Source organism: Apteryx mantelli, chromosome 12 (genome assembly GCF_036417845.1).
Source record: "Apteryx mantelli isolate bAptMan1 chromosome 12, bAptMan1.hap1, whole genome shotgun sequence".
Taxonomy (NCBI): Eukaryota; Metazoa; Chordata; class Aves; order Apterygiformes; family Apterygidae; genus Apteryx; species Apteryx mantelli.
In genome coordinates this window covers 22,986,929-23,003,827 of record NC_089989.1, presented here as the reverse complement: position 1 = coordinate 23,003,827, position 16,899 = coordinate 22,986,929, and the positions used below count along the sequence as shown (strand labels likewise).

General features: G+C 43.7%; 1 protein-coding gene across 16 annotated transcripts in view; it reads left to right on the top strand.

Annotated features, from left to right (window-relative positions):
• FOXP1 (forkhead box P1) overlaps positions 1-16,899 on the top strand; it is a 385,930-nt gene that overhangs the window by 311,517 nt on the left and 57,514 nt on the right. For 15 of the 16 annotated variants that reach the window (XM_067303486.1, XM_067303484.1, XM_067303485.1 and 12 more), the window contains 3 exons: positions 184-273; positions 5,893-6,052; positions 12,138-12,342. In XM_067303486.1, the coding sequence (XP_067159587.1) occupies positions 184-273; positions 5,893-6,052; positions 12,138-12,342 (455 nt within the window). The remainder of the gene's footprint in view (positions 1-183; positions 274-5,892; positions 6,053-12,137; positions 12,343-16,899) is intronic. The other variant, XM_067303481.1, reaches the window with a different exon arrangement.

The window sequence follows — 16,899 nt, the reverse complement described above, 5'->3', positions numbered from 1 at the left end:
TTCAAACGATAATGCCAAGAATAGTCAGTGTGCACTGAATTTATTGTCGAGTTTCAAACTAAAGGTCAGACCATTACAGATAAAAGGATGCTATTTTTCAAATCACAGTTTGTGTATTACACCAAAAGGGACGCTGAATTGGCTCTCCACTTTGTTACTTACCATCTCTCCTTTTCTTTGTAGCAGCAGCTTCAAGAGTTTTATAAGAAACAACAGGAACAGTTGCAGCTTCAACTTTTACAGCAACAACATGCTGGAAAACAGCCTAAAGAGGTACAGACAATACCCATTTTACTTTCAAACCACAGATCCCAGAGGACTGTCTCGTAGCTATTAAACTGTCATTCATCTTATAAATGATTGCACAACTGCACTGACTCTATCAGGTCTCAGCTTTCAGATTTAGAGTTATTGTCCTGTTTTTGCCTTTACTTTCCTGTGCTTTCCATTTGCTTGCTGCCACATATTTTACAGCAGGGGACCATGCCTTGATGTTCGGTACGAGCATTGGAACAAGCATCTAGACTTGTATCTTGGGAGAGTGTTTTCGGAAGTTATGGTATAAAGGGGAGGGGGGAAGGAAGCAGGCCCAGGTACGGTGCTGTGCTCCCTAAATAGGTGAAATTCCAAGCGGTTTTGAGTTCAGACTCGCCGTTTCCAGCCGGCGAGGCTCTGATGGCACGCTCCTCGCAGCGCTGGCTTAGCAGAAGGACTGCGCTGAAGCAACATCTGTTGTGACGCCGGCAAGCGCGCCGCGTTGCACGGGCTCCGGAGACGTGGCGCCGGCGTGGCTGCACCCATGGGTGCAATGGGCCAGGCCAGGGGTGGTTTCTGCCTCTGCTTCGAATACACTCGTCCAAGTACCTGCCACGTTCCGACTTTGTTGATTTTGGTGCGCTTAAACTTAATTTTACTGTAATTCCGTTCATGTCTAAGGCACCAAGGCCACCCTAGTAGCGACAAGAAGTGATGGTTGAAGACTTCAACGTTAGCCTGGCGGCAGCGCTGGCTTCGTAGGTCCTAGAAAGGCGCCTCTCGGCACGAGGTGCTGCGCGGTGCCCTGGGATAGCTCTAGCGGCTGCGCCTCACTTCGTCGTCGTGGTGCTCGAAGTGCACCTAAATACAGCCCGGCCAGTTTCTCACCCCTGAAATTTTGGCAAATGGTGCCACCTGTGCCAAGTTTCAACCCCGAATGATTTTTTTTCCAGCTGAGTTATAAACCCCTGAAAATAGGGGTTTATAATGGAAACGCTGACACAACCTTAACCATAGCGCGCTTACGGGCGCCACTATAATAAAAAGGGAACAGATTAAAAAGTGTCTAAAATGTAAATCTAAAGGACTAACAGTAATTAAAATGGAAATGGCACAGGGAGGGAAGGCATGTAATTGTGAGATATCACTGTGCAGAATGCTCTCAGCTTTGTTTTGCTGGCTGTTTTTCTAATTCAGTAGGGCTTACTCATCAGTGGCAGTTCAATGCGCGTTAATGACTCTGGGATGCAGGCATCACTCTGGACAAAGAAATGATTATTGTGCGGTCAAAAGAAGTTCAAAGACAAGAAGGGAATTTCAGTTTTTTCCTTAGAGATCCACATTCAAGAGCATATAAATTAAGCCAAATGTTAAAAACCACAGTCTGAAAGCTGACTTCAAAGTCACAACTCTCTAATTAATGAACTGCGAGCTTCAGTTTGGACAAGTCGTGGTTTGATGCGCCCATAAATCAACATGACAGGTCTGTTTCACAGTCTCAGACAGCGCTTGTCATTGAGTCACATCAGATGTAAACACAGCAGAAAAAAGAGGGAATATGAAGGAGGTGCAATTGATCAACAGAATTGGTAAAAACCCACTTTTGAAACGCATTATGCATGATCACAGGAAATGGCGATAGCCTCAAGAGGCTTTCTCCTTCTGCTGTTGCTTTTTTGAATCAGATTTCTAACAGCCTTCAAAAGGGAGAATAAGAATTATGGAGCTTCTCCCCTGTGGCTGGCAGGCAATAACCCCCTGTTGTTATTTTGTGCTTCTTTCTTTTCAAAGGCGTCAAAATTTAGTTTTTTAAAGATCTTTAACTCTATATTTGAAGACAAACAATAAAGGGCTGCCACTGTCATTCTTATCAGTTACCAGGGATTGTATTTTTTCTTTCTGTTGCCACTTCTTATTAACCTCTTATTTGGTCTATTAGACATAGTTTTGAATGCAAGCCTGCATGCTGGGAGAACATGAAAGTTCAGATGAGCTCAGAGGGCAGATAAAGAAATGTGAAGGGGAAAGTTACACAGCAGAATGAACGATAAAAGTTAACTCTCCTAAATTGCTGTTGTCAGACAGGAGAGCATCTCAGACACAAAGATGATGGCTGGGCGCTTAAAGAGAAAAATACTTTGTGCTCAAAAGGACGAGAAGGGGAGTCGGACAATGCGGTGGCATTTCAATATCCAACGCGCTGATTTACCATGGTCACACTTCTGATATTACCCTCCCGAAAGTAGCAATAAGAAAGGACTCCTTCCCGCTTTAAGACGAACATTTTAACACGATCGCTGTTAAGAGAACAAGCGGCGCGAGGCCCTTCGGCTTTTACTAGGGGTTTTTTTTTGAGGGGGGGCTGACAGTTTTAGTAGGGGCCGGTTTCGCCAAGGTTTCTCAGCCCCCTCCTCCGGAGGCACGGAGGTTATTCGTGCTAGATTAGCATGCCATCGGTGGTGCGTTTTGCTTTGTTTTTTGATTTCTCCCCCTCTTGCAGGAAAAACGCCGGCAGGGTCACGCGCGGCGGGCGCTTGCTCCGCGATCCGGCCGCGATCCCGGCGAGGTCCGAGCGTGCCCGTGGGCACCCGGAGCAAGCGCCTGGGCTCCCTGCAGCCCCGCGGCTGCCGTCTGCCATCGCGTTAAGGAAGAAAAACGCGGCAAAACTGCCCGGCCCGGCAGCTGAACGGGGCCTGCCCGCCAGCCGGGGTGACGCGCCCTGCCTCTCGCGCCGTTTTCCCTAGGGTTTTTATTAGGGAGACGACGGCGCGCCGGGGTCGGCGGAGCCGCGGCGGCATCGGCGGCGCCTGGCCCCCCGCGTCCGCCCAGCGCCCTCTCCCCGGGCCGAGGAGGCCCGGATTAGTTTTGTTTAAAAGCGGCAGCAGAATCCCACTTTGTGCATTCGGGTTGCCCGAAGTGGATTGTTTTTTGGGGAAGAAAGAAAAAAAGAAAAAGAAAAAAAAATAATAAAAAAAAAGAAGGCCGTTTGTGCTCCAGCAGTTATGACAGTTTATGTTAGGCAGTAGGGAGTAACCTAAGAAAGGAAAACAGACCTTTGACAGAAGCTTTAGGGAGGGGATCAAAAATGCAAGTTTTATCAGGATATTTCAGCATTTTAACGCTGACTACTGACCTGACAACAGGACTGCACGGAGACCTTTTTTGTATGCATTCAATTGTGAGAAGTAAACAAACGGACTTGTATCCTGTGTTTGGTAACTGGGTGGGGAGCGCAGTTTGGCAACGGGTGTTGCTTTTAAATTCTTTCTTGGACAATGGGCCTTGTATACTTTTATATCCTGGCTTTTCAAAGTAGAGCGTGTTCGGGAGCTTTTCTTAGGCTCGCCGAGAAGACAACCAAGCGGGCATCAGTCAGTTGATATTAAGTTTTTTGTTTTGTTTTTTTTTAATGCTAACTTTACATTCGGATGGCAAGCAGGTAAAGCAGGCATTACTATAACTAGATTTTTTTAATCTAATACCATATATATATATATATATATATACACACACATATATATGTAAAATTTTTAGACAATTAATATCTGCAGAGGCAAACATTAACTCTTACTACGCTTGTCACTGCGGTTTGCATTCATCGGGTGCTGTCGGAAACGGCTGTAACAACTGGATCTGCCCGAGCAAGCTGTTGTAAAGAAATGAAAACTCTTGGAGTTTCACTGCATCCAAATGCTTATTTGTTTAACTATCTCCGTGATGTTATGGATTTTCTTTAAGACGAAGATAAATTAATTTTCCTGTTGGTACAATAATAGGGACGCAGTTGGTTGCAGTATTAAGATTGATGGGGCTTGGCAGTATGAAAACAACTGGTTAAGGATTTTAATAAAAGTCATTTCCATTGCCCTTAGCTTTCCCCAATAGGCTTTTTTTTTTTTTTTTAATCATGATTATGTGAAGTTCAGCCTGACAGGGCCTATTCTTTCCCGCTTGCTCCTCCGTCTCTGCCGTGATCCGAGCTGCACGCTCGCTACCTGAATGGGGTGAATCAAATCCGGGCGGTTTTTCAGCGCCTCTGTCCAAGGCGGGGGCCCAAATCCTTGGCTGCAATAAGTCAGTCTCGCTCCAGTAACTTTGGTGGGTTTTTACTGCTTTCCACCAGCGAGAGAATCAGGCGTGTGATCTTCTGCAACGCTATCAAGGAAGGGAAACAGAAAGCTTGCAGTCTGTGATTTATTTGTGAAAGCATATATCGGTGTAGTTTGGGAAGAGTTAATTTTCTTTCCATAATTGTTAGCCATAATGTGTATAAGACCTCCACCTTGATATGATTCCTAGCAGATTAGGGATATTAGATAATTTCCTTCTATTTATTGTACTACTGCACTGTATTATCTTTCTATCACTCAGATAATTACTAAGGAAATCTACATTAATTTTTTTTGGCTAGCACAAGGAACTGCTAAACACTGGCATGATGTATTGATGTTTTACACAACAAAAGTTTTCCTCCTGTCATTGTACAATAAATAAAAAGATATTTATCAAAATGCAAAGCCTTTCATGGGTTTTAAAGAACAAAGCAAATAAAATACAAGATGAGCATGGAAGCAAAACCTAGAGGCTTCTTTAACTGAGCAAAATTAAGGACTCTGAAGCCTGGAGTACGGTACGTATTAAACACTCACATTCAAGTAAGATGTTGTTTGCTAAATTATGAATGTGTGTAATTAAAATCTAGTGGCTGTTTCTATGAAAGATTTACAATGTTATTTCATCGTTTGTCATGCCTAATTAACAATATTAGATGAAGTTTTTCTTCTTCAAAGGTCTGATTTTTTCTCATTTATTTATGTCAGAAGTGATAAACAGAGTAGTTAAAAGCTTCTCCGGGTACGGTAGTGAGAGAAGCAACATGTTCCTTTACACCTCAGAGGTTCAAGGTTCGCATCCCCGTGGAGTAAAGCAGCTCAGTCTTCTTTATAGTGAGAATAATTAAAAATTTCAAAGTGCAGGAGTAGCAGCCTTAAATACAGCACAGAATAATTCCGAACATAACAGAAAATATTGTTGCTTGATGGATGAATAGGAGAGAGTGAGTATAAAATACTATAAATTAAGCCAGTCATACCGCCTTAATAGTTGAGACAGTCCTTGCATGAGCAAAGCAAGCACGGTACAGGATTATTTTTCATTACCTCAAAGTGTAACATGGTTGCGTGGTGTGATTCTCGTATTACACATGTTCGCTAACTCGAAGAATTACCCCTGACTTCAACGGCCACCAGCAGAGCTTGCTTTACCCACCACCGAAACGCGGCCACTTCTGGGGGGAAGCACGACCACGTGCACCATGATAACGCAGTAGCGGAGACCAAGAACTGCTCCATAAATGTTTAATTGGAATTGCAGGAGGGATTTAGGTAGGATGAATGTAATTACCAGAGGTGGAAATCGACTGCAGCCCGTGGTTAGCGCTGGTACCCCAAGGTGCCTTGGGGTCTTTGGTACCACGTGGCCGGGACCTTTGCTCACTGTGCTTTCTTTATACTGGGTGACGCCCATCCTAAGTTTGAAGCGTGTTGAGACAAGGAGCCCTTTAAATCCCCAGTTAATGCTTTGCTCCGTATTGACAAGTGTGCATTATTTTTTCGTTGCTCTTCTTTTGTTTTCCAGCCCCAGCAGCAGCAGGTGGCTACGCAGCAGTTGGCCTTTCAGCAGCAGCTCCTGCAGATGCAGCAGTTGCAGCAGCAGCACCTCCTGTCTTTGCAGCGTCAAGGTCTGCTAACGATCCAGCCCGGCCAGCCCACTCTGCCGCTGCAGCCCCTTGCGCAAGGTACGTGAAGGGTCTGGGGGCGCCGGGGCAGGCAGCACCCGCGGCACGGTGGACGTTAAAGAGAGGTCTCCGAGAAGGGCAGCCCTGAAATCGTGGACCGCTGTAGCTAGCGGGAGGCAGGCGGTTTGGAGTTTGGGTTCAATTTGCACAGGTACATCCAGTCTGCTGGGCACGAAGCTGCTGGTGCTATTAATCCAGGCTTGAAACTCTTCACGGGAGGCTTCTTAATAGATTTTTGGTGCTGGGATCATGGTTAAGGATAGCGTGAGAGCAGCTTTTCCTTTCCTTTTTTTTTTAATGTGTTTTTTTGGCCCTTTCTAGTTCCATCCTTGGCAAGAAGTCAAGTGAGGAAGAACTCTGATCCGCTGCCGCACTGTAGAAATTTGATTGCCCTTTCCTGCAGCTGAAAGGGAAAGGTGGCGATGTCTCTTCTCCATGCCTGTTTACGAGTCCTTCATTTCACTGCCTATATATATTATCGCTCCATTCTTCCCTCCACACTGAGGCAAATTGGGATTAACTCCATTTAATTTTAATGGAGTTGAACACGAACAGTGTTGAGCATTAGGTCTTCCTACATCTTTCTTCAGTCTTGCATTCGGCAAGGAGTTGCTGCTTGCTATATCACAATACTTCTGGCAATGATTACAGCCTAGTTTTTTTTGTTTTTATTGCAATACTTTTGACAATGATTACAAAGTAGGTTTTTTTTTTTATTGTCTCTCCTCCCTTGTGTTTTTTTTTTTTCCCCTCCCACACACTGGGTTTATCTGCAAGCCTTGGGACATTTTACCAGACTCGCCTGAGCTCTGGCTGTTCTGTCAAGGCAGATTGTTCAAAGTTGGCATGGCTCAGGGACAACCAGGTCTGTTAAACTATAATGCTGATATTTCCGAATAATCTTGCCCTTTCCTTCCATTCCCCCCATGATAAATTTAAACACCCACCTCAACAACTTGAGTCAGCTCAGCTGAGTGTTTTGGGTTCTTCAGAGCCTCCTTAGGGCTGCGACTGGTTGCTAAACCATATAATGAATTTACATTCAGCTCTGTTCACTTAAGTGGAGGGGGAGGTTGCTTCCCTTCTTCCTCCTCCTCCTTGTTTGTGTGTATATTGCTGCAAAAAGGAGGATGAGGTGGCCCCTGAATATTAACTTATATGGATAAAGAGAGACAAAACTGGGGACTGGAATCTCCTTTAGAGCCATTTGGCTGCCATGGTGTGTTCAGGCTCATTTATCGTTTTTGCTAGACCTGCAAAGGTGTTTGAGTGCCAAACTCCTGCCCTTGGGGGCTGAACTTTGGGGGAGTCTGGCACTCGACTCCGCTAGTCCCGGCTTAGCTCCCAGCACCGGGGCGCTGGGCGCCGGATTTGTGCCGCTCGCGAGGAGCAGCTGTGCCCGCTCGCCACTCGCCGTCGGCACGGCGCATCATAGGGAGGAGGCACGAAACGAGTCTGGGGAGAAAAGGCACGTAGGCTAACGCCGTTTGTGCTGGCAAAGCGTTGCAAGGTGCTAATGGCGCCTCGGATGCGTTGCCGCAAACGTGGCGAGCCGTTCCTTCCGCGCCCGCTGCGCGCGAGCCCCAGCCTTTCGGATTTTTCCCACAGCTCCTGTACGATTAAGTTTGCTCAGTAAGGTTCATTGTAGAGTACATCAGTTAAGCTGTCCAAAGGAGGGCAATTGGGCAGTGACAAGACACGCTCATGTGTAATGTGAAAGAAATGAATGTGGTGATGCATGAAGTGTAATCTGCGCGGTAACACGTCGGAGACACCGGTAGGTAATTCAGCAGTCGCGGCAGTGATTGATATGGTTAGCGGGACGGTGCAACTATTAGTCCTTGCGACGCGCGGAAGCAGCGCGTGTAAAAACTAAGGGGTGCCGGCTTGCACGCCGGAGACGACGCACACCGAAACCGAAGCGCTTCGAGGGGCCGGTCCTTGCCGGGAAGCGGGCTGCAAGCGCTGCCACCGTCGGCCGCGCGACGGGGGCTCGGGGAAGGGAGGGAAGAGTAACTGGAGAATTGGGGCGGGTTGCAACGCAGCACCATTTTTTTCTATCAGAGAGACGATGGCTTAAAACTGATGTCATTATGAGGTTTAAATCAACTTTCTGCTTGCTTGAACATGGTCACCTGGGTATGGAGGTACAAGGACACAAAGAGGTTGAGCAACTCGGTTGTCTCTGAGGCGGCGGTACCTGGGGTTGGGAAATTGAGTTCCATGAGCAGTAATCTGTCACCTGTCCCCACAACATACATTTTTTAAACCTCTGCCTACATTTTCTTTCATAATGAAGGGGACTAGTTGTCCTGAAAAATGCAATGAAGAGCCAGGCTATAGTTTAAAATAATTGGTAATGGACACTTCTTATTTAAAATATATATATATATATCATCCCCTTTTGTTTTCAGAACAGTTTGCAAGACTTAGACAAATACTGTAAACGTGTATGTAAAAAAATCCAGCCCTCTAGTAAATGTAGCTATGAATTCAGTTAAAAGCATTTTGCTTTTTATTCTTAAGTATCTGTAATAGTAATAAATGTTTCCAAGGAGAAAATGCCACTTCTTAAGTGATTTTTTTGTTATGGTTTTAGAACTAATACATTGTTTAGAGCCGTATTTTAGTTTCAATGATTGCCTATTGTCTTACACAAAATAGAACATCCTTTAATGTTATATTTGTGTAATCTCTGCTGTTTTGTATTTAGACACATCTATAATCTAGATTTTACATCTGAACACAGTAGCAATTTAAAAATAAACCACATTTCAGCAGTGTTCTGAGCTGCCAGAGCTAGTTCTTTAGTATCTCTAAAATGAAACTGCAAATCACACTTCAGATCACTAGTGAGTGAAAATAATAGGACTGAGGCATCTAGTTGCCTGATTGCTCTCGTAGATTAGGCAGTTACAGGTCTAAATCCCGTTATTTGCACTTAGGAAGTTGCAGCACAAGCAGTAGTGATCACGGATAATTGCACTGCAGTTCTGGGAATCTGACTTAAAATTTAGCTCTCACTATTAAAATCAAACTGTTAAACAGTAAATTACATAATTTATTGCGAGTGTTCCTGGATCTATTTGACTTGCTTTTACCATTTGTTCTATTATTTTATTTAACCGTTTTGCCTGATGAGTAATGAGCATACCTTTCAACTGCCAGTCTGGTTACGAATTCTCTGCAGAATTATTTTAAATGAGCTGAATTTGGGGAAGGAGGAGAGTTTTTATTATTTTTTTTTTAAATCTTTTTTAATCAAGTGATGTCAGTGATGTGGTCATTTTTTAATGTCTGGTTGGGTGCGGGCGTGTTTGTGTGTATGACATCGCAGTTAACTCTAATGACATCCAACCTGAAATCCTTCTCATCTCCGGCATTTTTTTCCACAAGTTTGATGCTTTTTATTTCTCTTTCAATATATGACATAGTTCTCATTGCTGCTAATGTGAGTTACACTTGTATATTAAGTTGGAAGAAGCCTCTTCTCTTTAGAGGTTCTATAGAGAGCTATACATATATGTGTGTATTTTGCTAGCTGTAACACTTGCAGGCTTTATCTTTGGCTAAAGCACTGGTAAATCCAAAAACGCCTGGGAGGGGAGTGAAGGGGAGGAGGAATAAGGGGGACAAGGAAAGGAGACTGGGTGCTAACAGTTCTCCCATTAAAAAATCCACTTGTCTAGAAATACAGATAGGGGGTGGTGGCAAAAAAAAAAAAAAAAAAAAGAGGAGGGGGGCAGTTATTCTTTCCCTATTTGCTTATTCTCAAAAATAAAAATAGGTGTCGACTCATATGGGCTCCTATCAATACGTTATCATCAACAGACAAGTCTATTCACTATTGTTTCAATTGAGTAAACAGTGGTGTAAGGGTCAGCCGCGTTCGCAGGTAATTGTTAGTGTGCAGACAGTCCTGTCAAGCGTGTTAGCTAAAAATACATCCCGCACTGTCACTTCGCAAGGTGTTTGAAAATAATAGCCCAGATACAGCAAAACAGGACACAGGCTTGTGTACTGACCTTTTTCTTTGTTTAATTTGCTCGGAGGTTTGATTTCAGGGGAGAAGTAATAATTGAATATGTCTAATAACTAAATGCTCATTTGGGACAAAATCCATCAAAATATAATTGGCATTTGGTTCTTATGAAAGAAAAATGGCGTGGCTTTAGCGAAATGGAGGTGTCCTAAGAATATCTGATCACTTAATGTATAAAATGAAGCCTCTTTTATGCTATATATTAATTGTGGATACTTAAGCATTTTAGCATTTTTTGTAGTGAACTGTTACCAGAGACCAACTGTTTTTGTTAATGCTACTCTCAGAAAGGCGGGGAAGGTTATTGGTCTGTCGTGCAATAATTTACTCCTCTTTGATATGCAAACGATCCATGGTGAATATAAAAAAATCCTATCAGACTCATTTCACAGTTCTTAACCACTTAGATTCTCTGGAGTCTATCGCCTCATTAGACCAGTGCTCTCCAAAGCTAGCATAATTAAAATCTTTAACAGTTTAGCAAAGTAAAGATGTTTGGCTGATCACGTTGAGATGATTATCTATCCATTGTATTCTAAATGACAAAAATAAATTAAATTTAGACCTTGGCATTTTTTATTATGTGTTTCAAATGAATATAATGCATACTGCCTTTTTTTTTTTTCTTCTCCTTCCCCAATACCTTCGGTTTGGTGAGATGCATGCCTCTTTGAGCTACTGCTGTTCACTCAGAAAATGGCAGGTTTCCTTAGGATAGCTCCAGTGTTACAATACGCTGAAACAACGAACAGTCGGCCAAATAATCTCGAAGCACAGTTATAAGAAGCCTCTTTAAAAACACATCGACGCTGGCTTTTTTTTTCTTTTTTTTTTTTCCCCTGAATTTTTAAGCGATTCATCTCTGCTGCTTGTTTTTTCCCCATGGACTGCTGAAAGAGCATTGAATTAGTCTTCAATTAGAGGATTTCACTTGTTTGATCATGTCACAAACCTAATTTTATCCCAAAGCTCTCAGCATGGAGGCCACGTCCCGTCGGCGTGCAGGGCCCCCAGGCCAGGCTTGAATTTGGCCCACTGGAGTTTGCAGAGTTTTTCACTTGGGATATTTATTGAATGCTACAGGCATCTCCCGAGCTTGGTGTCCATTTTGACACCATTAAACCCCCAAATTTCTTGATTTCTTGAAGCTTATTTTATGTTTTCATTTTACTTTTGAATGGCTCATTAGCATCGATCTAAGAAATGACAGTAATAATAGTGTTACTTGTATAGAAAGTTACACAGTTTTTCAGTAGACACATCCATCAATTAAGTGAGCAGTTTGAGAAACCAAAATTAATGAGAAAGATAGGTGTGTTAATGAAATAATCATAGTATAATCAATTTGACTGTTAAAATTTGAAAAGCATTTCAGGAAGACAATATGAATTCATAATTTATGTCTGAAAGTGATTAATAAAAACTGTATTTAATAACAAAGCTATTTGTCATCATTTAAAACTTAAGCACAAAATTAGTCATATTGTGGTTCATGTTGTCATAATAATGCAGCTGAATATTTTTTTTTCTTTCCCTAAGACCTTCCTTCCTTTTAAAAACGAGATAGAAAGTATTTGCTTTCCTTAAAATACATATTGAAATAGAGTTTCTCTAGCTGCCTGCAGACGAGCCCTCAGCTGCCCTTGCTGTCAGGTTTGCCTGTGGACTCGGTGGGATTCCTGCCGGCGGGGGGGCGCTGGAAGTGGCCCCCTGGTACAAAACCCACCCAAAATAATAGTAGTTAACATGATACGACGGGGCAGCGCATCGTCTCGATCCCTGTCCCCCACCCACGGGATTTTTCCTTTAATAGGCGTTATAGGTTCTGCTCCAGAAAACTTAGCGGGAGGCCTGAAATGTTCAGTATTAGCCCTTAGTTATTAAAAATGAAATACTAATACATGCACGCATGCGTGCGTGCGCACACACCACACACGCAAAACTAACACTAGGCTTTGTTTACTGACTCTCTGATTTAATTACTGCTTGAAGACGGCCGAATTAGCTGTTAATTGATTTAATTATCCAATTTGTTTGTTTCAGGCATGATTCCAGCCGAGCTGCAGCAGCTCTGGAAGGAAGTGACAAGCTCGCACCCAGCGGAGGAGGCGGCCAGCAACAACCACAGCAGCCTCGACCTGTCCACCACCTGCGTCTCCTCCTCGGCGCCCTCCAAGACCTCCTTAATAATAAACCCGCACGCCTCGACCAACGGACAGCTCTCGGTCCACACTCCGAAACGGGAGAGGTAGGCGCTGGCGGCGGTCGCGGCGGCGGCGGCAGCGAGCGGAGAAATTAAGGCAAAACGAAGCCGAGCGGCTTGGCCTTTTCCCTCCGCCGCGTCTTCGCCGCTCGGCTTCCCGTTGCTGACAAGTCTCCGCTGGGCAGAGTGTGGCCCTTTTGTTCGGAGCTTTGTGGCTTCTTAATTGCATCAACGTGGGCGCAGCTAGCTAATTAAAAGTGCATTGAATAACTGGAAGAAAGCACGATGAGTGTAAACTGTTTTAAGGCTTCCACCGTCGGTGTTGCTCTTGATGGGCTTTGGGGTTTCCGACTAGAGGTGAGAGAAAATTAGTTGGTCAGTTCTAGCTGTTTTGCCACAAGTCACCCGCGTTTCGGTCAAATTTTAGGGCTTATCATGCAACACAGTTGCCTTTTTTCTGTATTTACCTGCTTTCGGCAAACAGGCTAGACTTGAGTTCTTCTCTAAAACAAAGTGCGTGTTTTTAAGCGTGGATAAAATTAGATAACTGGTGTTGTTTGGCTTTTAAAAATCTGAGTTAATTTGTACTTGCTGCGCTCGCATTGTTAAAAAGTAGTGGCTTAAATCAGGGGTTGTCTGCTGACGCGCTTCTCCGCTGCGTTCGGAAGGATGCTGTATTGTAGGTGGGCTTCTTCACGCCTCCGGCTTTCGCTGCGGCGCGTCTCGCAGCGTACCTCCTGCGTGCGGTGAGACGGGTGTTCCCGCGAACCGGCCGCCATTCCCCCTCCCATTCCCCGGGAAAACAATCCTTTGGAGCATGGGGTCCGAGGAACCTGCTTTGGGCAAGTTTGGGGAAACGGCCCAAGTGGCGTTTGCTTCCAGCGGCCCGCGAGCCGCAGCTGCACGCAAAGCAGCGCAGTACTTCTTTGCATTCAGGAGAGCCCCCTTGCCCATCTAGAAATGTTTTATCAGACGCTAGTGAAAGCTGGATTTTATGGAAACTGATGGCTTTGTCTTTCTGTCCTCCTTTCATTCATTAGAAACAGGATAATGGAATTTTTAAGCCATAGAGTTTATATTTCTCATGGACTGGAAGTAGATTGATGGGGAAGTTATATAAATACCTCTTATATCTTTCTATTATTAAGAAAATAGTGCTGTTCGGAATAGATAGACTTTAAAGAAGAACTCACCCAGTGTTTGGAAGTGTTGCTGTTTAGATATTATATGTGTAAAGCATCATTTTATATCTATTGCAAGGACATGTGGGAGAACATCAGTGTATACATTTATAATGCATGGAAGTGACAAGGACATGGTTGTCACCAAGACTTGCATGGGATACTAAAGACAATTTGATGTTTATTAAACAATTAAATTCCATTTTCGCTGCATATAGAGCTAAACAAGATGGGTTTATGACTTTCCAACATTTTTTTTTTAACTATGTTTTTCTTACTCAGTTTATAAAACAAAAACCCATGCAGTGAAATAGATCTTCTCTCACTGAATAGATGCATGTGCTGTCTGCTAATGGTAATCTAATCAAGGAAACAATATGCCATTGCTGTTTAGTTTGAAACGCAGTGGAAACATATGAATCTGTTCCGAAGTAAGAATTTGCTGTATGTATACTGTCAAGGAGAACTGGAAATCCATGTGTCTGAGTGCTGTCACATAATTGTGGCCCGAAGGCAATTAGGCTCTACAAATAAGGTGATACTTATGCTTTTATTAATAAAGTTCCAAATAAATTAATTAGGAAGGCATAAACATGCCACAGTATTGTTTGAGACCGTATTAGGTTAGAAGATTCAAAATCCTCAGTCGTTGCATTGACAGGTGTCTTGTTAAAGCTTGTCGTTATGCTTTGCTTACAGATGTACTAAGTTCTCTTCAATATCAAAATACAAAATTAAGTATATTTAGGAATACAAATGAGAGGGCTACGGGCTTTGCTTTCTCTTGGCTCTGTTTGGTACATTGAAGGTTTACGCCATCCATTTGCTGCTGTGATTGAATTACATCTTTGTCCATAAGTAGAGCAGGAGACTACACACCGAAGAATGCCTACTGATGCACTTAAGGGTTTTGTTGCAGTCTCATCAGGCATCGTGGTGCCTGCCTGGATTTCATATGACATACAAACTCCTCTTGTTTAGATGTGTTGCACTGACTTCCTCTTTGAAAGGGTATTTATCTGCAGTCAGGGCATTCCGGCTGGTGGTGAGCCGTGAGAAAAGAGGAGCTGTGCTATGTGTATTTGAAAGCACACAGAAGACAAAAATTTAGAGTACTTGCAAAAGAGAGAACTTAGGCTTATGCGGAGGTTTTGTTTCTTTTGATTGCAAAGGTAAAGATCAGAAATAACCATGGATCTGGTTGGAGCATGACTTGGCTAGACCTGGAGTGTAGTCTCTGTATTTGCCTGTGCCCAGCTAGTTCAGGAGAACATATGTAATATGACTGGGTTTGTGGAGCTGCCTAACCAACCCAAGTTCAGGTGAAATGGGGCTGCTGGAAGGATTCGCAAGGGAGGTATCGGCCTTTCTGCATCCCATTGCACAAGCCTGCAGCTTGGGCTGGCCAGGGCAGGTTGTGCTGTATGCGTGGGTTGCTGCTCCCCCACCTTTTTCCTGATAAACACGTAGACTTGAGCACAACTTTGTGCGTTTGTCACCTGCAAATGAAGAGGAACTTCCCTGAAAAGTGCCTAGAAGGCAAAACTTGCAGGTAGCATTTTCTTTAAGAAAAGTATTGCGCTGCTGTTCCACAGCCTGGGACTTATTCTTGGCTTGGAGAGCCCTGAGTGGCTCCATCCAGTGCTGTTTCGGTGCAGCGAGCGTTAGTGCAGGTGTCTCTAGCTTAAAAGTAATTTGGCTGGTGACAGGGCACATTGAGTGCGACACCAGTGGAATTTGCTGCTAGCTTTGGTCTGATACGACCAGGAGCTATTTATTTAGACTTAAACAACAATAAAAAGCACATAGTAAAAGCTGTAAGTGTCCTAACAGTTAACCACAGCCACATCGTAATGACTGCCCAGCAGCAATAAATAATCATATACAGGTAACATTAACTTTTAGGGTGTGCCGTAAAGCTGTGCTTTCCCCCCTGCCCCTTGGGCTTTGGAGCAGAAGTGGGCTGCAGGATGCAGGTTGGTTATGTGGGAGTTACTATAATCATCGTCATCTCTGGCACATGTCATTGGGATCGTTCACTCTGTGTTTTATGGGGTTACTGATCCCATAGGTCAGATCCGGAGGTTGCTTAAAGATCTGTAAAAGAGGAGCAACTCACTTGATTTCAGTGACATTATAAGCACCTGTGTAAAAGGAGCTGGAGAGCAGAAGCTCTGCTGAACGTGTTGGGTGAAAACACATTTTAGTTATAAACAAGGGTTTTAAAATAGCAGGAGAAATACAGTAATTGGTTGGTTGGCATGCCCACGCGTCCCCAAGCCAAAGCCCAGCCTCGCAGCTGTGTACTGAAAAGCGTAAGTCCTCTGCAGGCTCCCGGAGAGGGCAGGTCCAGCGCCAGTTTGTGACACTGGCAAAAGCAGTGGCCGCGTGTGACTGCGACAGTCGCAAGTGAGTGACAAAAAACTTCTTTTTTATGGCAAGTGGCAGGCAGGCAGGCAGCAGAGCCACCCCGGGATGTGGCTGCCCAAATCCAGTTGACTTCAGTGGGAATGAAATATGTTCAAAAGCAGGAGGCATCCCGCGTTCACGGGCGCAGGTCAGGGATCACAGCGCTGTTCCTGGGTTTTAAGTGCTCAGTATATATGGCTTTTACAGGAATGGAACAATTCCAGCTATAAATAATGGGTTAATGCTTTCATGCATTTGGGCTTTAAATGTATATTACCTTTATGCTTTTGTCCCACATTTTGCCCAGTTCTGTAAGTAGCAGCAGCAGCAGCTCTGGGGTTTGGTGCACAGCAATCTGTTAAGGAGATAAATAATCTGCTTTGGTATGACACTCCTACTCTCCTCTTTAATTTGTCTTACACAAGGAAAATTATAATTAAATCATTCAGGGTAAACCCTTGAGTGTAGAGAAGGAAAAAACACACTTTGGTAAAGATTGCCAATAGAGACCAACTTCCCTGTTGTGCCGTGCAGAGACATTTATCAATATTCAGCACTATTAAAGAGAGAACATTTCGTGTGATTTGTGAGGCGGATGCCAAAGCTCAAATCAAGGCTTGTTAAGATCCTTTCCCCATGCAATCATGGGCATTCAGCATCATTAGAATTCAGCACTGACTGTGTGTTTCATGCTTTGATTTTACTCAGACAATTTAATAATGTTTATTGTGCTGATTATATATATAAATTCACTGAATGCAATAAACATACCTCAGTCATCAGTACCCTAAGGGAAATATTTAGTTATAGATACTTGTATTCACTCAGGATAAGCGAAAGTGAGACCATCAACCAGCATGCAAACCTCTCATCATCTTATCAGCATTTGGGTTTCTTCAGTAACAAGCATTTTCTCTACACAAGTAGATAAATAAATAACTGGAGCCAGTTAAGTACATCTGCTGTGCTTAGAAACATCAAGCAGAGTACCCACTTTTCGTGTCATTCCACC